Source organism: Rhamphochromis longiceps, linkage group LG14, assembly GCF_057381845.1.
Source record: "Rhamphochromis longiceps isolate RC_006_pf linkage group LG14, R_longiceps_female_GT1.1, whole genome shotgun sequence".
Taxonomy (NCBI): domain Eukaryota; kingdom Metazoa; phylum Chordata; class Actinopteri; order Cichliformes; family Cichlidae; genus Rhamphochromis; species Rhamphochromis longiceps.
Genome location: NC_140570.1, coordinates 35,584,091 through 35,602,080, shown reverse-complemented (window position 1 = coordinate 35,602,080; position 17,990 = coordinate 35,584,091). Strand labels below are relative to the sequence as shown.

The window sequence follows — 17,990 nt, the reverse complement described above, 5'->3', positions numbered from 1 at the left end:
TTAAAAATGAACTGAATATGTAATTAATTAAGTTCATAAAATGAAAAACAATTTTTTTGCGTGGCATCATATTGCATTGGTGCATGTTAGATTATTGCACAATGCACAAGCATTATAAACTATAAACAAAAGTAAGGTACTATTTTATGGTTCTATTTTTTCTTAAAATGAGAGAGACTTGTGTATCGGAAGTATATGATGGGCCTATAGGCCCAACAAATTAATACAGTTATATGTTTTTAAAAATACATAATTGTGTAAAACAATAGTCTATTATTATGCATGTAACACAGTTCATAAACTAAAAAAAATCTATTCAAAAGTGAGGGTGTGAATAAAAAAAATCGACAATTACCTGTCCGCAATTTACTAAATAATACGCAACTCTTCCCTCACGGATTATATACTTCACCTGGAACAGCTGTGGCAGGAACACCTGGCTCGGGTTACAGCAGTGAAGAAAGCCGAGGGGCTGGACTATCAGCCAAAATAACTCAACTCGGTACGCAGCTATGACTAAATGTCTGGAGCCGCCGCCACAAGAGAGCGACTCAGGCTGATCCCAACTTCAGGAAGACAAGAAGGTTTGGACGCAACGCATTCTCTTCTCTTCAGTTTAGGACAAAAGGACAGGCTCTGATTTGTTGAGGTATGAACTTTTAATTTGTTCCGTAATGCAAGTTTGCCCGTCTTCATGGTCGAAAACTAAGTTGCGGTTTAAGATGGTGCCTGCATTACGGATTTGTGCAGCGTCGGATTAGTTATCTGTTCGCACCTCAACTGAAGTTATGAAAACTCTTTTTCACAGCGTATCTCCTTTCATTTCTAGTTGATTGTGAGGTTTCTTCTATTTGAGGAAGAGCGTGTACTGTAATGAAAATCAGATGTTACCAACCGTGCCTGGCATGCCACTCTGTCCAAAACCACAAAGAAAAGCTGAAGTGCAAAAGCGAGCTGCTGGCTGGACATTGATGTGCAACCAGTAAAACAATCGTTTATTTACAGTTATGTATATATATATAGTCTAATATAGCTATGTAGAAACACAATATCCAGGGTGTCTTTTCTATCAGTTTTGTGCTTCTATTTTTTTTTATTTTTTGATGTGCATTATTATTGGATTGTTACTACACTGGGTCCGGGATGAAATGTATTAATTGTTGTTTTTAGTGTTAGGATAAGCAAGAAATTCATTCATAACATTTGGTGTTAGTATAACCACTATTTCAGTCAATTTTACATCACAAATTCAACTGTGCCAATTTTTTGCTTAATTGAACTGCATGTTGGATCTATACACAACTCTAATTTACAAGCAAAGCAAACCTTCCTGTTGGAACAGGGATGAAATGGTATTTATCCAGAACGTGTGCTTTACATGGTTTCTCTATCAAAACAAGTTTGGCTGCATTTGTTGTACTTGCTGCAACCTGTTGCAAAAAATCCTTAAAACCAAGCAGAATTCAGCAATTTAAAAAAAGAAAATTGTGGTCGAATTCATGTACATACGCATATACCAGCTGATATTTACTTCTTGGTAGTGGCCCTGCTTTGCACCACAGCTTGAGAATGTTACAAAGCAGGCATTGGATGAATGGATCTGGCATGTAACTTCCCAGAAATGTCATATAGCACTGAGAGATTCCTGTGTCATATGCTGTGGAGAACAGTATTATGCTAGAAGTGAAATGAATTACCACCACAGAGACACGAGGCTATGCTAAAAAACAGTTGTCCACATTATGGGACAAAAGGAAGGAAAGATATACTCTTGTTCTGGATTAGTAATCATCACCTCAGCATGTCTCTGGTCTATCCATAGTTTATGTGCTCTTGTGTCTGCAGTGACTGCTTTTATCCCAAGCTTGAGAAGTATAATAGTCATGTATTGTGTAAAGTCTTTGGAAGTGACAGTTGCTATCGTGAATAGAGCGTATTAGTGTGAACTCTTGTTTGTGTAATTATGTAGGTTTGGCTTTCAGTGACTAACTAAGTCTGCTGTGCAGGTGAAAGCACTGTAAAAAAACAAAACAGAGTTCTTTGGGTGGGGTTTTTCCAACTCGTTATCTCACTGTTATCCAAGTACATGCCATGTTTTAATCAGTGAGCCCTTTACGATTAGTCTAATGTCAGCATGGGGTCATAGTCAAATTTAACTAAACTTCTCATGTAACTAGGTCAGCACAAAGTCATAGCGGTTTTTGAAATTAGTTTTACAAGCCTTGACATGACCTTTCACATAAACAGCTCAAGTGTTGCCGGTATCTGTTGATGCAAGAATGCTAATACTAATGATAAAGCCTATCAGTGCATGAAGATCTCAGAATTCTGCAACACAGATTCCTGGTCATTCTCACAGTAATTACACAGCACCTCCCACATGAATCTGCATAATTATCCTTGGGTTTATTCTCCTTTCTCGCCATGTTTTCAAACATTCTTACTACATGAAACAGTGATGAGCCAGTGTAAACATTATGCTGGATGTTGGACTTTGGACTCTTGGGCCCTATTTCAGGAAGCCGGTTTAGTGCAAACTCTGAGTAAGTATACCCTGAGTTAACGAAAACTCTGGGTTTTCGGTTTCACAAAGCGAGTTTAGATTAATTCTGAGTGAGTTACTATGACGACACACTCCGTGAAGCTAACCTGCCCTCTAGCAGGTTTACTTCAACTAACCCTGACTTTCTCCGCCTCTTTGTCGGAAACCTGACTGTAGGAAGTGTCAGACATGGCGTGCCCCTTCCTTGAAGAGCCAGTAGATGTTGAAGCCCAAATTCTCCGCAGAGCTCTCCGCCGGGAGAGAGTGATTAGAGCGCGTTCGGACATTTTATCATTTCCTGATGATTTCCTGTGTGAACGTTACGTTTTTCAGCACAATCTATAATTTATTTGAATAACATCCTCAGGCCTAATATTGCTCATGTGACACATCACGGACATTCTCTCAGTTCTGTACATATTATTCGTATTGCACTTCGGTTTTTTGCAAACGGGAGCTTTCTGTATAATATTGGTGACGCTGAGCACGTTTCCAAGGCTACCGTCTGTCGGGCAGTCAGGAATGTTACAGTTGCACTGAAACGTCTCCTGTACTCGTTTGTGGTGTTCCCCGGTCACAGACCCACAAGATTTATCAAAGAGGGATTCCACAAAATTGCAGGTATCAGGATGAACGAAACTTAATTCATGATGTGGTGATACTTGAACTACTACTTAAATGTTACATTTATTCTCACGGTTCCCAGGCGTGATTGGCTGTATAGATGGCACTCACATTCCAATCATTGCTCCTTCAGTAAATGAAGGAGACTATGTGAACAGGAAGTCTTTCCACAGCATTAATGTACAGGTACATAGTTCCCTGTAGCATTTCAAACTAACAAATTATTTCATTATAGTAATGGATGCTAATTTGTGTTCTCTGCACTGTGAAGATCATATGTGATGCTGCCAACATTATCACAAATGTAGAAGCCAACTGCTCAGCCTCTGTGAGTGGTGGTGGTGGAGGACCCCCACCTGTTTTTCGGGCCTCCGCTTTTTGTTCTGTTGGCTATAACGGGTCACATTTGAGCATACAGAGTAAGCAAATATGTATTTGTAATGTGCTCAGATAATTTCAATAAGTGCTTACAGAGGGGAAATTAATGTAGCCTCTAACTGCAATCGATTTACATCGGACAAACAGACCAAGCACTATGGCTCATAATACAATTACACCTTACCTGTTTGGACTATATTTTTATATTTCATTTTTACTTGCTGCCAGGAACGTTTGGGGCCTGTTGGGTTGCACCTGCGCTCACATCACATCACAAAATCAAATGTATAAAATAAAAAATAAAATAAATATAATAAAATAACGTGTTGAATGGGTGGAAATCCCTAGATCAATGTTTAAATTAACACTCACGCATTGACTCTGTCGGCTATGTTTTGCCATGCATGCTCCCTTTCTTTTGCAGCTGAGGCTGTGTTACTTTTTTTCCGCAAAATTTGCATGTTATCGGCATATGCTGCCATCAGAATTTCGGCCTCAAGCGCTGTAAAATACATTGACCGCGCCTTCTTTCCCTCCGTCTCCATGGTGACTTGCTTAATCTGTGCTCCACTAATCAGGGCTTTATGTATCCTCGTGCGCGCGCTTAACTTGGGGTTAAAGCAACTCAGCGTTGACTGAACTAATTGTTATCAGCCTTTCTGAAACCGAATATTCCGAGTTGGACAGTTCGGGGTTACTCAACCCTGAGTATCGTTTTTCACTCTGAGTTTTCTAAACCGGCTTCCTGAAATAGGGCCTTGGTATTTAAAATCTTACTATGCAAGAGCAATTGAAATGTATGTTCATTGATGATGACTTACAGGTAATGTTTGCTTTAGGACTTTATGATAAACAAAAATGAAAAGCAGGCCACAAAGGGAAGTTGTATAAAGGGAATGCTTTATCATGCTGTTGCAAGTTTTCTGCCAGCACAAAGCCAAAGTTCTGGAGGAAGGATATGAAGGAGGGACCGACAATTGTGAAAGAGAACAGGCAGGAAATTAGTACCTAGATAGAAATATGTAGTTAGGATAAAACTAAAGAATTGGATGTGTAATCATGAACTTCTAGCGAAAGACTTAAAAGGAGTGGGAAAGGGAGAGACTGCTTGTAGTCTTGGTTAGACACACCCTAGCATTTTGCAAAGCTAATGATTATTGTCTTTAATCTCTAAATTTCCATTGTGCTTCCCATAGTTTCTCTCTGTTTTTCAGGGTGTCCTAACAGAATTTTAACATTTTGCACTGCCAGTAGTTTTGGGGACAGTAGTTTTGTCAAGTGCCATTTTATATTTTATTCCTGTGGCTTTTATGTTGGCTTCACCACTTGAAAGAGCTAATTGTTGCTGTATTGTACTACATTCTAGTCTAAGCACTGGCAAGAAAATCAAAATGTGGTTTTCCAAGAAACTAACCATGACACAAAACCAGAAATAGACGACAGCACAGCTGCAGTAGCCACAAGCTGTCAGTTCACTTTAAACGTCTAGATGATTGATGTTTTTTCGCTTCCATATTTGCATATGCTTCTATCTTTATTTACTGTAGCACGTCTATTAAAATGTGGAACAATTGCCTCAAGAGATACTATATGTGATAACTGAAAGGATATTGGCTGTTCCAACAAACAAAGTTATTGACTATATATCTCTGTCTTCACTTCTAAAAACATTTTTTTCTTTACACAGAGTTGTCTAGATTTTTTATTATTTTTTTAGATTCATACACTTGCATAAGATAAAAGTGTTAAGTAAACAAATGAAACCTATTGTGATTAAAAAGAAACAAACAAGGAGAAATAAATGAAAGAGATTATCTCAAAACAAACACTAAAATAGCACAAAAACAAAGGCAAATCCAGAATCTAAATGTTATTATGATAGGTATGTCATGGAAGATGATAGAACACAAAATAAAAGTAAAGTGAAAGGAGAGAAATAATTCAATATTGTCATTATATTAACTGCAGTAATGTGCTTTATTAGTTTGCAATAAACTAAGTTATAAGAAAAGTTAACGTCGTAAACACACCCAAAAGAGTAATTAAAATCTGCGGTCCCCAACCTTTTTTGCGCCACAGACCTGTTTATGCCCGACAATATTTTCACGGACCGGCCTTTAAGGTGTCGCGGATAAATACAACAAAGTAAAACTAGTACCGGTACTGAAAAAAAGAAGATTTATTCATAACACACGTGAAAAGACCCAGGAAAACCGAGTTAACGATAAAAACGATAACAAAATAACGCTGAAAACCGATAAAAACCCTGAAAACCATATTTTTCACACCTGAGCCTCAACTCTCGCGGCCCGATACCAAACGACTCACGGACCAATACCGGTCCGAGGCCCGGGGGTTGGGGACCGCTGATTTAAATCATTTTAAAACACTGTTTAAAAAAAAAATTGCTTATCTTTGCTTGTTTTCACTTCTAGTTGAGCAGCGTAGCCTGGCTTTTCTATGCAAATACAGTCTTGTTTACTTTGTCTTACTTGATCATTTTCAGTGTATATTTGTTGTTGATTTAGTGATGGATTTGTCCAGTGTATATTTTCTGTAACCTTGTACAGCACTTAGGTCAGCAAAGGTTGTTCTATGTGGGCTAGAAAAATAAACTTTAACTTGACTTGACTTCTTACATGCATCTAAAAATAAATTACGTAACATCTAATTATGATTCCGTTCTAGTTTTAGTGAAGTTCAAGTGTTCTGGCAACACAAAGCCAAAATTGTCGGAATCAAGAGAAAATAGCAAAGGTGCCAAACGGCATGCAGAGTTTCACAGGAAGAAAAAGGGTGGGGTGAATAAAATCCTGGGCAGTAAAGAGAGAGTTCAGTGAATGAGTGATCAGCCTGACCTTTGTGAGTCACCAAGAGTGCAATCTCTTTTTGTGTGAGCTGCTGTTGACAGTGGTAAGCGTTCAAGTGTGCTAATGTGTGAGAATGTCTCACTGGGAGGAGTAAGGAATGTGAGCCTGCACCCAGGCCTGACTGAGATGTGACAAGTTCTTGCTACAAAGCATGACAAATAGTATGAATAACACTTATCTGATTCTGCTGTAAATTTAGTATTGGTTACTTCATATAACCCTTGTTTGCTCTGGCCAGGGCTAATTTTCAGTTGGTATTCTAATTAATCAGAATTATGTAGAGCAGGGTGTGCATAACCAATGCTGGTTGAGATTGGTCCAGACAAGGTTTCTTTATGTACAAACACAACAATATTAAACAACCGGGGACTACGAAGCTCAATCTCGCATCTCTCTTCATGACTAGTGGAAGTGGCTTGGCTCCTTTAAACCACCAAAAGTGAACCGAGGAACATTTCCAAAAATGTTTTATATTTTTTCCTACACATTATGCGTATTAAATTCATTTTCATCGTCATGTACATGTGTAATCTGTGTCTAGTCTAACACAATAAAAATCAAAGTATCAGGAAACAGCATCTGAGTGAAAGTGAGGAGGTTCAATAAATCTGTCCTCTGTCACAACCTTTTCCCCCCATTATGCCTAAACTAGGGATGTCGCAATAAACTGAATATAGGACGGTAAGGACAGGTAAAACTGGGTGGTTTGCAGTATAGTGTTACAGTCTACAGTACTGTTGCACTGCCTGCAGGGCAAACTGGGTTCCATGGTTATAACTCTTGTAGGTCCTGGATAGCAGGAGAGACTTTTGCAACAGCAAAGATGTTGGTAGAAGTCTACTGAGCATTGAAATAAAAGCTGATTTTTATAATACTTCAAAAATAAATGTCCAAATGTCTTGATGTTCTTTGGTAGGCTGCTGACTGACAGGACTTGCTTCTTGAAGGTGTCACTAATTTGGCACCTTACTACTATAAACTAGTTTGAACAATGTTCTTTAGTAACATCAAATTTCACCGTCATTCTAGCTTTATACTAGCTATGGATTGGAAAGCAGCCATTGCGGCTCATGTAACATCTACTTGCCTACTGCAGAATGTAGTTGGCTAACTATACAAAGAACCGTAAACCACAAAGGAAATCTGCTGGAACTCACAATATAAATTATTAGATAAGGGTGATAAGTTAAGCTTTCAACATGACAGAGTTACTTTTAGAAATGTCATGAACTAAAGGGTCTTCATAAGATTTCTACTGCATGAACAATATTTACTGGACCTAAAGGCTGAAGATGCACTATAAATGTATGTTTTAAGTTTACTGAGAAACATGCAGTGGTGACTCTCAGCTTTTTGTAGTGCATCCAAATGTATACACAAAAAAGCCTTTGCAAAGGCTTCTATGCAAAGTGGTTATTACTGCGCAGCTCATTGTTCGTATTTTTTTATTGGCTTAAACTCATTAACAGAATAGCCCAGCTTGCATCGGCGTCTCTCTGGTTGTTAGTATTACTATACTTTGTCACACACTTGAAGCTGTGCTGCACCTGTCTGTCTGGCCTGTCTGTCTGAAACTGACACTCCAACATAAGTCATAAGTGATGTTAAGCTTGAGCACCTGGTATCTCAGATAACTTGGTTGAGTCAGTAGGTATGATGAACACCTGCAACCAGCACTTAAAAGGGCGCTCAAATGTCTATAACGTCATTATAAATGTTTGCAATTGTGCACTATGTCATATTTCTGTTTTTGAACTTTCAGTAATCAGGAAATTGTGACTTGTTTAGACATGACAGGCATTCGGCTTATTTGGAAATTGCCTGAAGGTAATTTCAGCTTGGAGCTGAAAGGGAAGAGCTAAGCAAAGTAAATCTTGCATGAAACCTAACTTTCAAGGTTGATTTAAAGTGAATTAGGGTTCGAGGAAGTCTGTGTGTAGTTCAGTATTAGGAGAAACATTTCCTGTAAAATGTTAATTCTTCTAAAAAGATGATAAAAAGCTTGTAAGCTGATGGAAGTGTTTTGTTTTTTGGATTTTTTTTTCTGTCCTAACAGGTGGCGTTTGTTTTCAGGAGCAAGTTATTGCTATCTGATGAGTCATGAGTTCTCAAACAAGTTTTGGGAGCAGCATGCTGTGTGAGTTTCCACTAATGTTTAACTTTTCCACTTGGCTCTGTGTATATTTGTACATGTGGGAATAATATCCTCTGCTAATTGAGTTTTGTACATTTGCGGTTTATATTCAGTCCAGACCATGAATGATGATCTGAGCGCATCACTCGCTACAGCAGACGAGTTATCCAAAGAGTTTAACTCCTTGCTGCAGGAGGCCTCCACCAGCAATAACAACACAGAGTCTAAGTCACAGGTACTCACTCATACACACACATGTAGTACTAGTTTCCCTCTTTTAGCTGTTAATTTGCACTAGTTTATAATAGTTACATTTTGTAGTCCTTCAAAGTGTGCAACATGGGTGGAAATATCAAGGCAGTGGTTGATTTATTTGTTTTTTCCTTTCCTCTGTTTCTAAATTAAATTTGCCAGTGAGGGGCTTTCCTTGTCCTGATTTTTTTGTAAATGTGTGAACACAGACCAAAATAAAAACTTTCATTCAAATTCACTTGCACTCTTTCAAACACACCCTTGTACAGATGTAGTTGAATGCCAACAAAAACATGTTGACATGTTTGTGTTTAAAACAAAACAAAACGCAGTGATATCCATATCTCTTTTTTTCTGTAGGCCACCTCCAGTATCTCCAGAGAGCAGCCTCAGTCCAGTTGGTCTTCCAGCACTTCCACTACTAAACAGGCATCCGGTGGCAGCAGTAATGGATCTCCCAGCTCTTCAGCTTACTCCACAAGCTCAGCATCCCTCCGTCCCATTGACTCTGTCAGTTCTAACAATAATAATACCAGATCCTCCCCCGTATTCCCACCAAGCCCACTATCATCCCCAAAGCTCCAAAGAAGTGCACATGCTCCAGTCCGAGCTGGATCTGACATCGTCCACCATAGTTACAGCCATTCAGCTCAAAACACGAAGTATAATTCTTTGCCTCATTATGACAAGAGCCCACGAAGCTCAGTTAGCTCCACTGATAGAAGCCCTGCTCCAAACTCAAAGGCTGTTACTTTGGAACCATCAGCTTCAGCCCATTCCAATTTGCTCAGACCTTATGACAGCAGCCAGATGCATCCAAGGTCGCCTCGATTCGACAGAAGCCCTTCTCCATTGTCTGCCAATTATCCAATGTCCAGCACGCTTCCCAGAAATTTTAGCAGTTCCAGGCAACAAGGTAAAGTTTTCATTTTCAGGACATTTAAACTTAATTATCATGAAATTCATTTTACTTTATTACCTTTGTAGTAATTTTAATACATTTTTATTAAGAAACTAGGTGAGCAACTACCCAACAAGTCAAATTAAATTACCTCAACATATCTGGATATAAGTCAGGATTTGAGATGTAACAATTCAAATATTGTCTGATTAAATAAAGGGGTGTGTTGGGTAGAGATGTTATTAAAGTGTGGCTGAAAAAGTGCTTCTTAGTCAACAAGATAAAAAAAAAATAGATAGATAAATAGATAAAAAACAGACTCACTTTCTGAACATGAAAGCAAATCTAAAAGTAGACGTGTCACAGTGTTCTTTCAGTTATAAAAAACAAACGCATGAAAATGTTATAAAAAATAATACTGGTCTGTAAGCTTATTAACTTTCTAGCACACTTGCTCTATTTTTGTTTTTCCTTTGCTCATATTTTTGTTGCTTTATCTCCCACAATCTCAGACGAGGCTGTGCAATGGCAGAAGAGTCCTGGCAAGTGGAATGAGACAGATCTGGACATGTCTTATGAAAGGAAGCCTCATCACACTTATGACAGTTAGTGGTTTTATGACCATTTAAAGTGAATTTCTGGAATGAGTCTCTGCAAGTTAATCTAAGCAAGTTTTTTTTGTTGTTGTTCTTTTTGTTTTTTAACCTTGCTGTTGCAGAGACAGAGTGGCTGCGGTCAACTATGCCAAATCCAAATTGGAAAGAATCCAACCTCGATGGCCCTTCTCCAGCTCCAAGCCCCATAAAAGTAAATTGTAATACAAGATGAAACTTGTTTGTATGGCTTTTGTGTATCTCAACGCTTTAATTCCAATGAATCTGCTTCCAGACTCCCTGCAGTTCATGAGAAACTTCAGATATGTAAATTACTCTATTTCCTTGTTTTTTCATAGATAAGAAAAAGTTGATCCCAACATTAGTGAACAGGATGCACCTTTCCTAAAAATCTTGATCTCAATTCAGAGCATGTTTTTTGTAATGCTGCATTTTTTGTCTTCTGTGGGACAGAAAAATGTCCAGTTTAATGAAAAAGAACACGAAAACCCCCCAAATTACTTCCTCCATTGAAATAAAAGGAAAAAAAGTGTCCCTTTTTTGTTTCTTCTGTTACAGGATCGTCTCTCTAATACTCTTCAGTTTTCCAGTGGATCCCTCCCCCGTAATGCACGTATTGCAGTACCACCATCTCAGTCTCACTCCCCTTACCAGTCTCAGCCCATCTCCCGTATTTCTATTCCTCCCAATTCAACTCAGTCCCGCCAGCATAAACCCATTCCTCTTTCTGTCATCATGCGCCTTCAAAATCCTTATTGGGGAGCAATGATAGCCCCCCAACCCAGAGTGGTTGGAGGACAAAGTGACATGTCACCTTACCAACCTGCTGTACCCGTCCCAAAGGAATTCTTCCAGCCTCCTGCAGTTCAGCCACAACTGAAGCCACCTGAGCTGTGGCAGCCAGCTCTATACAGTGACGGTAAAACACATTTTACATTAGCAAACACTTCCTCACTATGGTTTATGAATCTCTGTCTTATAAATGGTGATTTTTATCCATGATTGTAGTGCTGAACCCAGCGGATATAGATGCAGAGTTAGAGCGGTTGGTATCTGCTCAGCAGAATCCTGTAAATTTGGAGAATCCTGCCATATCAGAGGGTAGTGTGGAGACCGAGGGCACCAATCAGCAACCTCCTCGGCCCCTAAGCCCCACCACGCTGCAACCAGTGGTGGCGCCTGATGCCCAGAGCCATGTGACCCCTGTCATAGAGGAGGTCCTGCGCATCAGGGCAGAAATTCCCAGAGCCCTGAAGAGGAGGGGCTCTGTGAACCTTTCAAAGCCCCTGAAGAAGCCCTCGCATTACCAACCAAACCAGTACAAACATCTTATCAACAAGCTCTTTCGCAAGGAATACCATAACAAGGCGGACAAAGGTAGTGAGAGTAGCAGCTCATCAGATGGGGAGGACAGTGCTTTACCCCCTCTCCCTCCACCTAAGACACCCACTCTCATTAAAAATGACAAAGTAAGTATTTAACAACAATAACAATTATAACAATAGCGTATAATGTTTTAAAAGGTGGAATGCAATCTTCTGCAGCCAAGTGTTTGGCTTTATACAAACTGATATTCTGTTTTTTGTGCAGAATTACCGTTCAATTTTGCGCCTACCTAATCGAAAGCGCAAAAATTCTGGCAGGCGGGCTCGGCTTAGCCCGCTGGTGCTTGTACTTGATGGAGCTTTAGCTGGAGACCTGGACACAGTGCAGAAAGCTGTCCAGGAGGTATGTATACTAGCTCTATCTCTCTATCTCTATCGCTAGCTTAATTATGTTAAGAATTTAAAGAGAACTTCACTTAGCAAAGTCCAGACATAAACTGTGCAGGCAGCAAGGTTTGGATGTATTTCAAGAAAATAGCATGATCTCCGAGGGCTGCCCATAATAGTTATATATATTTTTTTCCACTTCTTTAGTTTACATCAGCAGCCTAAATACAGTTTATTGGACTGCAACAGTGAAGTGACAGACTTCCTGCTCCAGTGCCGTATTTAGACATTAAGAAGTACTGAAAATTGTGAAAAAATGTTTTATGTTTAACTTTAGTTTTCTGAAGGAACACATGCTGAGTATGCGTTCTGTTTTTCAGCTCAACTCTGAGTCTTCCAGTCAGCACAATAGCTTCAACTCCTATTTTAGAAAGAAATGCTGACAGTCATGCTAAACGAATGTCAGAGTGGATAAACTGGTTACAACAAATGCAAATCTTATTTGTTTTATGTCTGCAATTTGTTTAAATGGTGGGTGGAAATAAATCACATTTAATCTGACAAATCTACTGTGTGTAAAATGCTTTTCCAAGATGAGTGATCCCAGCCAACCAAATGAAGAAGGCATCACTGCCCTTCATAATGCCGTCTGCTTTAGGCATCACGATATCGTGGACTTCCTGGTTCGGATTGGAGTTAATGTCAGTGCACCTGACAGCCATGGCTGGTAAATATTTGTTTACTGTTGTATACATCCTCTTTCTCTTATTTCCTCTTATGTTTGTCTCCTGTAAAAGCCTTTGTGTAACTAGTTCATATAACTTATTTCAGAACACAACATTACTCCTTGTTTGCACAGCCATGTGGACAAAAGGTACAGCCTATTTCAGTTCAAAAGATTTACATAAAATTGGTCTTACATTTGGATAGATGAACATTACATGGCATAGTGTTATTATTATTTTTTAACCAAAACTCAACCAAAATGCAGAAGGAAAAATTAAATACAGCCTTAATATTTCCATAAGGCTTAAGAGGGTAAGTAGCACACAGGAGCTGCTGATCAAATACACTTGATTAACTGATCATCAATAAGTGTGACCACCTCTATAAAAGCAGAGGTTTTGGTAGTTTGCAGGTCTGGTGCATTCAGGTGCGTGCACCAATGATCTCAGAGAAGCAATTATTGTTTCCTACTGTTCTGGAAAGAGTTATGAAGCTATTTCCAAACAAGATGAAATCCATCATTCTACTAGGAGAAAGATTACCGTATTCGCAAAAGGAAAACATTGAAGACAGCTGCCAGTAAATGTTCCAGTACATTCACCCCAACGTCAATGTTAAGACAAATTAAAATTGAGATAAAAAAAAGCACCATTCAAAATACACCAGTCCTCAGCCTGTTAAATGTTACATTTCATTCCTCAGCATGTTAAATGTTACAGTTCATGGCAGTACAATTGGACAAAGACTGAACAAGTATGATTGTTTTGAAGGGTTGCCAGGAGAAAGCCTGTTCTCTCTAAAAATAACATGGCAGCATGGCTTAGGTTTGAAAACCTGCATCTGAACAAATCACAAGGCCTCTGGAACAAAGGTTCTCATTTAGTAAGAATGCCTGCACACAAATTCATTCAAACATATCATGCCAAATCAGTCTTTTATACCAAATTGGTTCAAAATGTATGAACACAGTTAGAACAAAGTGATGAAGGCCTAACTTTGGAAAGCTTTTTCAACTTTTCTGGCTTTCTCTTTGGGTGCAATTGTTTCCATTTTCAGTTGGCCCTGCTTTCTTGCCATAGATGCGTAGACTTTTGTCTTACAACATCGACCACTTTTCTCATGTTTAATAAATTCCATATTAATTTTGTGTATACACATAACTTTTGCACAAAAGAAATGTATACTTGAACATTTCCATGCACATATTAGTAAACAGCTCTCTAAAGAATATCTTTAATATCTAAAGAATGTCTTTTTGGGCAGACATGCCCGAAGTGGAGATGCACTACCTCACATTTGGTGAAAACCAAACACAAACACCTCATACCAACTGTCAAACACAGTGATGGAGCGGTAATGTCTGGACTGATTTTGCAGCTACAGGACCAGGGCAACATGTAGTTTTTGAGTATACTGTAAACTTCTTTATATACAAAAGTATTCTAGAATCAGATGTGAAGTCTTTTTGACTAAACTTGGTCATCCGTCCTACAGGGCAAAGATTCTAAGCATACTGGTAAATCGACAACAGACTGGTTGAAAAAGAAAAGAATTAGCCTCACTGAAATGCTGTGGTGGAACCGTAAGTGAACTGTGCATAAATGAATGCCTGCAAAGCTCAATGACCTCAAGCAACGTTGCTAAAAAAAAAGTGGGCCATAGTTCGACCATAATGACATGAGAGTCTGATAAAGTCATACAGAAAACGTTAACATGTAGTGTGCTTAACTTTTCTTTTTTTGCATTTTGGTTTTGTAAATATTTCCCTTTGGCTGTGCTGACAAGGATAAAGGTTTTTCAGTCTAAGTTATCATTTGATGAAGTTGATCTGAAGGAGTTGCAAAGGAATAGATGTTTTATTTTTTAATATAATGTTATATCCTGGTATCCAAAGCCCTGGAACTGGAAGACGGTGTACGGATATATCCATATCTATAAATACAACATAATTAAAGCTCTTTATGTGGCCCACAGGACTCCTCTTCATTGTGCAGCCTCTTGTAATGACCGTCCTCTTTGTGAGTTTTTGGTGAGGAGTGGGGCTGCCGTCATGGCCGTTACAGAAAGAGACAGAGCTACTGCCTCCCAGAAGTGTGACCCTTATGCTCCTGGATATGAGGAGTGTGAAACCTTCCTGAGGGGTGAGACAACAACTCCCACATGTAAACTGTACTATGAACTGTTTAATTAGTCAAATAGTACTTATAACGTATCATATGATATTTTCTACTGATGTAATATGCTGCATGTTTAACCTCAGTGTCAATTGTTTTGTTAAATAGCATTCAGCCATTCACAGACATGTACAGAATATGTATATATATTGTATGTTGTAATATAAATAATAGTAAGAAAAATAATAATCATAATTAAATAGTTTTGTTCAAAATCTACTCCCAAAGAAATGTTAGGAGGATTACAAGTTTTCTTTCTTTCTTTCTTTCTTTCTTTCTTTCTTTCTTTTTTAAAAAATGATTTTAAGAATACAGCGTAGGAACACTTTAAGGTGGCGTTTTAAAATAAAGCTATAGTGAACTATAATTTCTTTAATTATTATGAAATCAAAAGCAAATATAGTGACCTCTAGCCTCTCAATGAACACTATTCCAAACTACTGCTTTCTGGTACAGCAGTTTTTATAGTTATATGTATCCTGTTTTCTTTCTTCAGCTGCGGAGGAGGCCATGGGGGTGGACAACAGCGGAGTGCTTTATGCTCTGTGGAGCTACCCAGCTCAGGCAGCAGATGAACTGAGCTTTAAAGACGGAGACATGGTCACCATCCTCCAGAAACCTGAGGGGTCAGACTGGTGGTGGGCCTCACTGTGTGGCAGGGAAGGCTTTGTTCCAAACAACTACTTTGGGGTAAGACACCACTTTCTAAATAAAGAAAACATCAATTCAGTCCTTTTCTCCTGATTTCATGATTTTCATTTTGCAACAAAACATGACTTTTAATTGTTTTCATGTTTGTTTTTTCTTTTTCTAGCTTTTCCCGAAGGTTCGGCCGAAATCTCTGTGTTAAGTGGCATCCTGATTATCAGGTCTGGTCAAACTGATGCAGGGAATATTCTCAGATGCTTTATAGCTTCAGACTTTTAGTTGAACAAACTGTCTGTACGGCCATAAAAAGACTGCAGACCTAAAAGATTTTTTGTGATCTGTCAGGGAAGGAGAGGCAAAGGTGAAGTCTCTATACTCCTTTTGGCTGTACTGACAAGGATAAATCTTTTTACGTTTGTACCGGCTTGGCTGTAGAATAATTATCTATGTTACAACTCTATAACAGATAGTCAAGTTTTGTTGTCTATCCAAATGTTACAAAGGGGTGAAGGTCCATGTTGTTCGGATTACTTAGGCTTCAGTCAAGGGTTCACCATACAATGAGTAAAAAGTTGGTAAGGTTACTAATCAGAATGCAAACACTGGCTTTTGATGTTCAGTCAACTTATCAGCAAAGTCATGGCAGGTGTGTGAAATCTTGTGACTGCTCAGTTTAGAAATGCTTTGCTTCAATCAAAGTAAAATCTAAGTTTCCATTCCTGGAAAAGTTTGCAGAAAGGAAGCACCACAGTAAAAGAGAGCAGTTAGCAGGGAATGTTTTACTTTACATAATATTTCAGAAATGTACTCAGATATCACAGTCTTTGCAAATAGTTTCTCAGATATTAGTACTAGTATTTAACTGTAACTTTTTCTGGCTACAGTGGCTGTTAAATCCTAATAACAACAATATTCTTGAAATATCTGTGATTTTTTTTGAATGTCAGGAGTTGTGTTCTCCTATCATTACAGCGGTAGTAGGTTTACCATAGTATTTTCAACCTCAGTATTTTCTTTTTGCCTTCAGGTTTGTGTTGTATGTTTATGCTCACTAAATAAGTGTGTCTTTTTTGAAAGTGTTTTCCGGGTGGATGTGTTTGTGTGTGTACTCACAGTGGTGTAGTGCATGTGGTGACAAAAACTGGTTTTATTATATATTGTTTTGTTTCCACACAAGTTTCACGTGTTACTAGGGCCCTCTGTGCATCTAACCTTTAGGCTTCTACGGAGCACATAGTGATCAAATTTTTGAATACTGAATAAAAAGATGAAAATCGTGTTTTTGTTTTTGCCTTTTCTTTAAAATGTGCTGTATTTGGAGTTTTGTTACTTGAAAATACCATTTTGAAATGTCCCTTACTGACCAACAGATGGCATTGTATTATTAAGTATTTCAACAGCTGCATGTTTTGCAAGCAAAAACTGTATATAGTAATATATGACAAAGCACCATTCAAGGCTGGTCTGCAGCATTATCCCACACTGTACATTATACATGGAAAAACATCTGCTAATTTCTTTTATTTCTTCTTATTTGAAGTTGCATTCATTTCCCTGATCTTTTTCAGTCTTTTTGCTTTTACACCACAGAGCACCCACAGGACTGCTGTGATATTTAATGAATTAGTTAACTGTATTCTTATGAATAAGTGTAATTACCGAAAAAGCTACACGCATGATGAACAGGTTTTTTTTTTTAAAATTAACTCTGATTTGCATCTTTTGATCTACAGACTATCTGCACTGATATTAACACCAACGCTTGTATTCTTCAACACAATCCCTGAGGACAATTACTGCCAACACTGATTGAAGCTGACTGCTGTTTTCTTTAAATGTTTCATGTTATGCAGATTATACAAACATGATAATAATGACATACAGTTAGTGGATATACAGCATCACTGTTAACTCTCTCACACACACACAGCTGTGATGAACTAATGCTGTGTGTCTGGTGAATAATTCAGGTGATTTAAGTGAACTGAAATGTCCAGTGGCCTGTGGCAGAATACATAATGTTTCACTGAAATAGATCTTCAACTCAGCTAGAAGGCCATGGTATAGAGCAGGAACACATGATGCAGTGAAAAATCATTTCGTCTTAAATTAAAAAACAAGAAGCTGTTTAAGTCAGCAACTCAATGAGGTAAGATGTTGTTGTAAGCTGTTTCACTCTTTTGGTTTCTAGAAAGATAAAATTGCAGCAAGCTGATGAGCAAGTTGAGCCATTTCATCAGTTTTCATAATCGCGGTTTTGTTTTGTTCTTTACATTTAAAATTGATACTGCTATTTTATAAATAATGAGTTCTTGTCACATAAACTAATAGTCCCCATCATTGTTAAACCCAGCACAGTTCAGTGTAGTAATTATAATCTGAAAGTTTGAACCTAATGGTTAAACACTGCCTTCC

General features: G+C 38.3%; 1 protein-coding gene across 3 annotated transcripts; it reads left to right on the top strand.

The window, feature by feature from the left end:
- Window positions 1-430: 430 nt before the first annotated feature.
- On the top strand, window positions 431-16,852 carry ppp1r13l (protein phosphatase 1, regulatory subunit 13 like). 3 transcript variants are annotated; one of them, XM_085380645.1, is made up of 13 exons: window positions 431-649; window positions 8,488-8,551; window positions 8,662-8,783; window positions 9,161-9,716; window positions 10,214-10,306; window positions 10,420-10,508; window positions 10,874-11,234; window positions 11,324-11,784; window positions 11,906-12,043; window positions 12,621-12,754; window positions 14,728-14,894; window positions 15,424-15,617; window positions 15,742-16,852. In XM_085380645.1, exons 2-13 carry the CDS (start codon window positions 8,515-8,517, stop codon window positions 15,775-15,777), a joined length of 2,388 nt encoding a protein of 795 aa, XP_085236771.1. In that variant the 5' UTR covers window positions 431-649; window positions 8,488-8,514; the 3' UTR covers window positions 15,778-16,852. The 3 variants fall into 3 exon arrangements, with proteins under 3 accessions (XP_085236771.1, XP_085236769.1, XP_085236770.1); XM_085380643.1 differs by having other exon boundaries at window positions 432-649; window positions 8,471-8,551; XM_085380644.1 differs by having other exon boundaries at window positions 435-584; window positions 8,471-8,551.
- The last annotated feature ends 1,138 nt before the right edge of the window (window positions 16,853-17,990 follow it).